Source organism: Phalaenopsis equestris, unplaced genomic scaffold, assembly GCF_001263595.1.
Source record: "Phalaenopsis equestris unplaced genomic scaffold, ASM126359v1 Scaffold001042, whole genome shotgun sequence".
Classification (NCBI taxonomy): Eukaryota; Viridiplantae; Streptophyta; class Magnoliopsida; order Asparagales; family Orchidaceae; genus Phalaenopsis; species Phalaenopsis equestris.
Window position 1 is genome coordinate 472,427 of NW_018165481.1, and position 9,784 is coordinate 482,210.

At 39.2% G+C, this 9,784-nt stretch overlaps 1 protein-coding gene across 2 annotated transcripts in view; it reads right to left on the minus strand.

Annotated features, from left to right (window-relative positions):
- Positions 1–9,784, minus strand: part of LOC110032868 (DNA-(apurinic or apyrimidinic site) lyase) — a 97,344-nt gene that overhangs the window by 46,354 nt on the left and 41,206 nt on the right. For both annotated transcript variants that reach the window (XM_020736641.1, XM_020736642.1), the window contains exon 3: positions 8,097–8,241. In XM_020736641.1, coding sequence (XP_020592300.1) covers positions 8,097–8,241 — 145 coding nt within the window. The remainder of the gene's footprint in view (positions 1–8,096; positions 8,242–9,784) is intronic.

Below are 9,784 nucleotides of genomic sequence, written 5' to 3' on the forward strand. Positions count from 1 at the left end.
TATATATATATATATATATAAGTTGACATTAGGATTTTTCTATTGTTGTCAAACATTCTCTCTCACTATCATACATATCAAAAAAATGTCGGAAGCTGGCAAGAGCATTTGCATGTCAAACATCATACTATCAAGGGCATTTGCATGTCAAACATCATTCTATTGTTGGCAAGAACTTCCCGCACTCGAGGACGACGACGAAGAGCTCTGCGTTCGTTGTCTTCAATGAAGGGCTTCGGCGTTGTTTCCCTTTTTGAGCTCTGGTTTCGAGCTGCGGTTCCATCTGCGTTCTCTGTCTGCGGTTTCCTGTTCGCAGAATGGCGTGCCTTCTGCTCGCTTCCTGCCCGACAGATTGTTTCCTGTTTGCTTGTCTGCTCGTTTCCTGCCCTCCAGACTATTTCTCCTGTCTTGTGAGGGAGATGGCCTTAACGCTCCGTTCCTATGCAAATGCTCTTGCCGACGACTTTCCTGCTCGTGCCCCTCCAGGTTCAACGTCTGGTTTTGCTATCGGTAAGCCCTGCACGGTAAGTCCTGCAATATTTCACAATCGTTCCACGAGGCTCTTGAAGGTGGACGTGATCACACTTTTATTAAAAAACTTAGAAAAAAATGGAAATGAAAAAAATGGAAATCTGCACTTATTCTCACAGAGGTTGAAACCGGTACTCTCGCGTCCTCTTGGCATTTCTCTCTAATAGAGAAATTCCTTTATGGTCACCCAAAATTGGAGATCATTAGGAAGAAGTTTGAAACTATGAAACTATTAGGCAGTTGGAACATTGTCCTACTTGACGGTAGACGTATACTTATTCAGTTATCTCATAATGTCGATTATATTCGCATTTTCTCTCGAAAAGCTATCAAGTTTGATAATCGTTTTATAAAAATTCTGAAGTGGACTGTCGGTTTTGATTCAAAAGCGAAGTCTCCTATTATTCTTATTTGGATAAAGTTTCTGAGGTTAAAATTACATCTGTTCAACATGAAAATCTTATACTCTTTAGCAACTACTTACGGTAAGTCTCTCAAAATAGATAGTCCTACGCTTGTTGTCACTAGACACTCTGTGGTTTGTGTGTTAGTTGAGAGAGATATCACTCAACCAGCTCCGAATGAGATATGGATTGACACTATGCACAATGGGAATTGGCAAAAGGTCGAAATGGAACCACATTCTCCTTATTGCTCTCATTATAGTATGTTTGGCCACAACTCTACTATTTATTATCGTTTGCATCCTCATCTAAGTCCGCATATCGCTAAAAAACAACCACCTACTATCCATGTTGAGAAGATGCAACCCGATCCTCTTCGCAACACCGCAGTTCTTGAAGAGAAACATACTACAGCTACAGATCCAGTTGTGCTCATACCACCCATTATTATTGAAGACTCACTCACATGCCAAGAACTTGAAGAAAACTCACTTACATGCCAAGACACACGAGAGTGCTCCTTTGATCCAATAACAGATCAGTCGGTAAAACATGTAGTTGCTTCTAATGTTCAATAATTTACACATCCCCGGCACACATTAGACCAAGATCAGGTGAGTCAATCTTCAGAAGAGGAATGACAGGTCTATTCCAGGAGGAAGAAGAAGAATAGAGGCCGACTCCAGCTCCGGAACATAGTGGATGATATATTGATTACTATTGGTAATGACAATCATCTTACCAACTTATTAGCTTGCTCCTTTCCTAGAACCAGAAGCAGAGGCAAAACCAAATTGGGTTGCTCTCTAGCCACCTGAAACTATGTATTTCTGCATTTTTAGGTTTTTTCTTTGTCTCTAATGTACTTTTTAGTATTTTTTAATTATGGAACCCCTTGTGGCTTTGTTGTAAGCAGGGTGTCATGTTTAAGCCCTCCATCATATTGTATCTGTATCTTTCTTTCTAGTTAATATATTAGCTTTTTTGAGCTTTCAAAAAAAAATATATAAATTGACTTATTAAAAATGAATCTCAAACATTAAAATTGATCGAACCAATGCATGCCTGGCTTAATGGGTTTGGTGGTAAAGTAATTATTGAAAATAGTAATTTAATTAAGTTCCTAATATGATTAGAGTAAGTTTAATTAATTTAAACATACGCCTAAGAATTCGAGTACCACACCCTACACTTAGGGAGAATCGAACCCCAGACCAAAGGGTACTTACAACTTACAAGCAAATGTCCGACCAACTAATCCGAGTACGCGGCGCATATATATGTCTCGTCGTCATCTCCCCTCTGCTAGGGTTTCGCCTCATGGCAAAACCTAGCGTCTGCTCTAAATTCTGCTTCACCTTCTTCGTCATCGGCTTCGTCTGGCGGAAGAGCTCGCATCGTCTGGCGCAGCGATTTTGTCGAACTGCGTCGTCTGGCGTAGCGATTTATCGCGTCGACTAATCCAACTCGACAACTCGTGTCGTTCGCAAGGGTCCTCGTCCGCTTCTGCGATTCTACGTCAGGCTGAAGGGCGTCGACCCAGCTCGATAGCTGCGCCACGACAGACCCAATTCTGTGTCGTCTCTGCTCGAGCTAAACTCGCAAAGCTCTCTGGCTCGATAGCTCTCATCATTCGGAGGGGTCCTTGTCTGCTTCTGCGATTCTACACCCAGCTCGTTAGTTTCTGCTCGAACTGAACTAGCAGTGCTTCTCCAATGGGGTTTGTGCTCCTGCTCCCTGTTTTGTCGATTTGGACTTTGCTCTATGCTTTGCTTTCTTCAGTTTTCTTGACGTCGCACCTCCATTTATTGGGGATGGCTTCAGACAAATCGTATGATGCTGCCCTTGCAGGTGTCCACGCCTCAAGTACACCTAAATCGTGCTCTTTTCCTCCTTCGTTTGAGTGGGAGGAGGATATCAAAAAACCTGATAAGAATAATGGAAAGTCTGTTATCTTTTTTACAGCAGCTGAAGGTATTCAACTTGCTTCCTCCTGTCGACTGAATTTGGTCGGGAAATTTCTGTATGGTCATCCCAAAATGGAGCTGATTCATAAGAAATTTGAGCTTATACACCTGGTTAGGAAGTGAAAAATTGGACTGTTAGATAGAAGATACATTCTCATACAAATTAATAATGAAGAGGATTACACACGCTTATTTACTAGAAGGATAATCTGGATTGATAACAGAGCAATAAAGATTTTGAAATGGTCTGTGATTTTGACCCTCAGACAAAACCGTCAATCATTCCAGTTTGGATTCGTCGCTTGGGTCTGAAATTTCATTTTTTTACTCAAAAAATTTTGTGCGCAATTGTCTTAACTTATTGTAAGCCACTCAAAACAGATATTCCTACTATTAATCTTTCTCGTTCATCTGAAGTCAGAGTACTTGTTGAAAGAGACATCACTTCATCTGCTCCTGAGGAAATTTGATTAGGCACACAGCATCATGAATATTGGCAAAAGGTTGTGATTGAGTCTTTTCCGTCGTATTTCTTGAATTGTCGTATGTTCGGCCACTCAAGTTCTCAATGTCGTTATCTACACCCACATCTCAGACCAAAAAAGCACGGTGCTCCGCCAGAGACAGTGATTCTATCTCCTCCTAATTAGCTCCAATTTATTTACACTATTGATCATAAAAAAGATACCCCCGAAGACGTCACTATTCTCGCAGGTAATATGACAATCATTCAGCCGTCTTTGGAACCTCCTATCGTGGGTGAGAGAAATATTCTTCAGACCCCACTTTCCTTAGAACCTATCCCTGACATTACAAGTGGCAATACTTCTACTGTTTCACTACCGCCTCATCAGGTCGAGCAAGCTGTAAATGTTACTCAGGCTCATGGGGATCATGATGTGCAACTGTCTTCACATGTTCGACCAACTTTAGAACAATCTATTGATCAAAAGAGGCAATCATCGGATGAGGAATGACAGATCTACACATCCAGGAGGAAGAAGAAGAATGGAGACCTACTTGAGCTCAGGAACCTGATGGATGATACTTTGGTTACTTCAGGCAATGGTACTCACCTTATCAATTTGTTAGCCGGCTCAATTATGAAAATTAGACGCAGATGGAAAACTAAAGTAGGACGCCTCTAGCACTTTTGCGCCCTTTGGTGGTTTTTTGGTTTTTTACCTCTATGTATTTTTGTTTTATTTGGGATTTGTGTGTGTTGTATTATGTGAGTTGAACTTTCTTTTAGGCCCTATCATACAACATTTTTGTACCTTTTTTTCTTTAATATATTAGCCCTTGGGCTTATTCTATATATATATATAAAGAGAGAGAGAGAGAGAAGCCCTAGAGCAGATAATATTGAAATAAAAAAGAATACAAAAAAATTGTATGAGAGGGCCCAATAGATGACACCCTACTCATACGATATATGGTGCAAATATATCCCAACAAAAAGATACAAAAGACTAAAAGAAAAAGAAAACTTGAAAAAACAAGTCTATGGATGAGAAAATTCAAACTTGCCTCTTCCTCTTATTTTTGGAGCGGATCCAGATAGCAAACTCTGAAGTGTTGTTCCATTGTTAGGAGTGATAAAGGTATTATCCATTAAGTTTCCAAGCTAAACAGTGTCCCTAGCCTTCTTCCTCCGCCGAGAAGTGTAAACTTATCATTCTTCTTCTGAAGACTGTTCAGTCTGATCCATAGTAGGAATGGCAGATGCAGCGATTAGTTCTTGAGTTTGTGTAGGACAGTCTTCAAAAACTTAGGAAACACCTGCCCTCTCAACAGGTAGTTCTACCAACTGATTAATAGCAGTAAAATTTTTTTAGTTTGGCTCTAAATCTTCCTCATTAGTATTAGGAGACATTTTCCGTCATCTGAATGTGAATGTTTGCTTCATCCCTATCTTCAATCACCTCATAGAGGGAAGCATGAGCACCCTCCACGGTAGGTAGAGCCTGAGAGGGTAGTATGTCCACTCCAGTAGAAGAATGGGTCGTGACCGCGTCCTGCCTTCCAAGGGCAACCACCTGACTCTCCTCCAACAAACGACCCTTATCAACATTTTCCAAAACAATATCAGTAGACAAACCATTTTGCACCGTATCCACCATGGGCATAGCAGTAGGTATCACAGGCAGTGAGGAACAGGGTATAACCTCTGCAGAAAAAACAGGAGGTGGGCAGCCGACCCTAGATGGGATGCAACCGATAACAGGATGAAAAGCTATGACCAAACATTCCACAGTGAGGGCAGTATTGGGGATGAGGTCTCATCACAATCTTCTGCCAATAACCCTGATGAGGGGAGCCAATCCAAATCTCCCCTGGAAAGGGTTGAGTGATGTCGCGCTCTACAAGCACACAAGCTTCAGATGGCCTAGTTGTATCAAGCGTGGGAGTATCGACGTTCAACGATTTCCCAAAAGCAGTTGCTAATGTATATAGGGTTTCATAATTGAAGAGATGCACCTTGAGCCTGGAAAACTAACCCAAACCGGGATAATAGGAGATTCCAATTTAGGATCAAAATCCACTGTCAATTTCAGAATTTTCATATCAATTTTGATAACTTTTTTAGCAAAGAGTTGAGTATAATCTGCGTCATTTGAGAATTGAATGAGAACGTGACGGCCATCTAGCGAACCAACTTTCCAACTCTCTGTGGCTTAAGAAAATCGAAATGCTTTCTAATAATCTCAAGCTTGGGATTTCCATACGGAAATTTCCAGCAAGAGTATATCTACATGCTGAAGCCAATATTTGTTTCCTCATCAGTGAGAAACAAAGCGGGTTTGTCATTCTTTCTTCCCAGTATTTTAATAAAGGTATAACCACCTTCAGATTCATATGTGCATCATGAAATTCTTGAGGAAAGAAACGGGAACGGCCGCCTGCTCCGGGAGTAGAACCCCCGGAGACAGTCGCCGCATAACTCGGGGTCATTTCCCCAAACCAGAACCAGAAACAGGGAACGCAAATCTCAAAAGCAGGCGAAAAAGGCCACAGACTGCGACCGGGGAAGAAGGTTGCGACCAGACAGACGAGAACGCAGTTTGCAACTGGGGATGAAGGCTCGGCCGACGCACTCGAACGCAGACGAAGAAACAGACGACGACGGAGAACAACGCAGTCTGCGAAGCGACCAAAATGTGTGAGTCTGTGTCCGAAGCCTACAAAACAGTAGCAAGGCGAGGAAGATGGAGTGAAAGCTAGAGATAAAATATATAATCCAAATAAAATATAATTTTTTTAAAAATCATTTTCAAGATTTTTCAGAGATGTGAAAAAAATACGGTAATGTGGTATAATTTTAAAACAAATTTTTCTAACATACTTGCAGTGCTTTGGAATGCTGAATTTGTTCAAGCAAAGGAGCTCTTTAATCAGCCATCAACCTCTAAAACTATTTGGAGGAATAATAGGTTTAGTGGCATTTCCACCAGCTTTGTTAAATGTGTTGTTAAGGTTCATTATCTACTATTTAAAATTCTCAGCAAAAATATAATATTGAAATCGTGCAAACTAAAGTCAGTAGCATTCCCAAGAATGAGATTTTGCAATCCCAGCAGGACTGAGGGCATTTTTGTGTGAGGGGCCTGCAGCTTTCTAATCGTGGGACAAGCTGATTTGAAAACAAAGAAGTCTCCTTCTGTCAATGAAACAACTAATCCTCTTCAAGAAAAACAGAAATGGTGTTCTAAATGAGAGAACCTCGTATGGTCACATTGGGCCATTAGTCACACTGCAGGGTTGTCCATAAGTGGCATCAAAACCGTCAAGTTTGGTATCAATTGTTGCCTGCATTTTCTTAGACGACTAAAATCTGACCTCCAGAAGGTCATCATCAAACAAATCCCCTTCCCTTTTTCTAACGCGGAGCATCACAGACGCTTGGGTTCGGTCCAGGAGCTATGAGGGCAAGCCGACCCTCTAATGTTGGGAGTGTCGCCTCTTTTCAAGTTACCTAAGATTATATTTGCTTTTTTAGCGTTCAGGGTTAGTTTTTTTCTATGATTTGCTTTGGGATCCATGGATGGGTGATTTTTATCCTTCCTATACCTTTTTCTCAACCTTTCCCGCAATGCTCGCAAATTCTCTTTATTGCTTTCCTTGCTTCAGCCACTTAGAACAGCACTCCCACCACTGTTCTTGTTGCTCGCAGCTTTTCCCCTTGCTGCTGCAGCTTTTTCCATTGATGCCGCCACTTTCCAGCTTGTTGGCTGATCCCCTTTCCAGCTCCCTAGAGGTCTAAACCCCTAGCCAACACCACTTATGCCCTAGATCCAACCCTAGTTCTAGTGTTGTCTTGTTTTGTTGCAATTTCCTATTTCCTGCAGTAGCTTTAACTTCAGATTTTTGAATTCAGTAATAATATTTATTTTCCCTTGAATGTTTGGGTTATCACTTTCTCTTTCCAATCCAACCTCCATTTCTCTTTCTTTCCCTTTAATTGTTTGCAGCTCAACGCTCATCCTTACTGCGTCTCTATTTTATCTCTATTCCTTTCTATTTTTTCTCTGGTCATGCATGTATTTATCAAAGAATGAAGAGAACAAAAGAAGAAACAAAAAAGGGCCAAAAAATTCAAATAAAATATTTAAACGAGAAAAAGAGTTATGGTGTATTTTCTCTTTCAAACTTGACACATAATTATAATCTAGGTCAACTTGCATAAAAGTTAAAAATGTATTAAGAAAAAGAACAAAGATCGCAACGCCACAAAAGAAAAAACTGTGCATGTTGTTGCAAGACAGCAAGACAAATGTGCAAAATACTACTGCTCATGCGCATTGCTTCAACATGGCCATGAAATACTATTATATGCTTTTTTTGTGCAGGTAATGAAGTCCTGTGCATGTTTTTTTAAGCACAGAAGGTTTAATGACCCCAAACTATTATTACATGGATACAGATCTTGCAAACTGTTTAAAAAGTGATGTGAAGACCTAGCACTCCTGTAGACGCCCCCTACAAATGGAAAATACCAGAAGGCTTCTCAAATTTTGTACTAAATAAATTAACAAATCATGTGATTTATTAAATTTGTAATTATCTGATATTTCATGAAATTATTACAAAAATACATCATTGTTTTCTGATGCTCACCACAGACATGTCACTTGCTCTTAAGAAAATCAACATTACAAATCATGTAGCAAGCCATAAAAGTTTAAATATGTACCTTTCCGGTCGATGGAGAATGAGACCTTCTTTGGCTTGCATTGGTTTTTTATTAACAAAGCAGTTCCCCCATACTTGGAGTCTGAAAGAGACCACCACACACGATAATTTTGAAATGGGGGAGATGATAATGCGCGCATAATTACCTGCACCAATTCAGTAAAGCATGCTATTTCTATAAGTCATGACTGAGGCTAAGTAATTGCTAAAACAATTTCTAAAGAACTTATAATGTCCTGTGTTAATGTAGATCTACAATATTGATATAGAGTCCACAAAATTTGGATGAAAAAGGCAACGACTTGATTAGTATATCCTTAGATGGGTAAAACAAGGGTTATGTGTTATTGGGAAAAGGGATATTCAGAGTTTTGGACATATTAATGGCTGAAAAGTTTAGGCTTTGAATGAATAAATGTTTATCAAAGAAAAAGAATGAGGAACTTCAGACACAGATTTGAAACATCAAATAATTAATGAAGGCTTTTTTGGGGTTTTAGATCAGTGGCTAGAAGTTGTGAAATGTTTAATCTTGTTGCTTATTGCAGGAAATTGTCTCCCAGTACTGGATTTGGCAAAGCTATTTTTTATTTAATGGAGTAGAAACCTCATTAAGTTATACAGACTGACGGAATGTGTAAAAGACTATTAAAGGGGTGCCTTGGAGTTGACGGAGGCTATGAACTTAGTTTGGTTGAATCTAGTCAGTAGAAGATGGGAATTGTTTGGAGAGAGAGAAATAGAAGAGGAAAAATATAACTAAGAACTCACCAAAGCCCTAGGGGATAAGCCGTTAAGCATCACCCAATGGTAATGCAGCCACCACGCCTATTCACATGAAATTTTTATAAACAAAATATAATTTTTATTTACTGAAATCAAAAGAGACAAAATAAGGTGCTCTTTGTAGGTTTTTTTTACGCCTAGCCATGTTTAGAAAACCTTAAGAGCCAATAACCTATTATTATATGAATTAATTACTTATCTTAATTAAAAGTCAAAAGAAACAAAATATCACTAAATTATAAATTTCCATGCAAGATAAATAATTGGTCAAGTCAAATAAAGTACGTGAAGTTGTCTTAAAATCAAGCAATCTTTGAAGAACTTCAATTACATAATTCTTGTAGCTGACATACCCATTAGAAGACCTCAAATTAAGCCTCTTAATTGTCTCCATTCATTTTGAAGAGAAGAGGGGTCACGCTTAGGCTGAGAGCTATGCTTGCTGAATTTATTGATAAGCCTTGATTTCTGAACTTGTCCTTAATATTTGCGTTAGTGCCACATCAATATGAAGTGTATGAATTTTGTCTGGATATAATTAAATTTAGGAGTTACTAATTTTATACTTGAAGGAAGGAATGCTTAGATGGATTAAAGCTCTCTTAGTATTTCCTAATGTATGATAATGCTTTTGATCATGAAACAGAGTTTTCAACAAAAGTTGGTAGTAAATGTCATACTCGAAATTTTGCTAAGATAAAAGTCAGAACAACAACAACAACAACAACAAAGCCTTAATCCCACTACGTGGGGTCGGCTACATGAATCCTTTTTCTCCATTGCGTCCTATTTAGTGTCATATTTTCATTTAGTTCTAGTAAATTAAGATCATTTTTAATACAATAAGCCCAAGTCTTCCTAGGTCTACCTCTGCCTTTCTTAACACAAGTCGAATTTAAAACA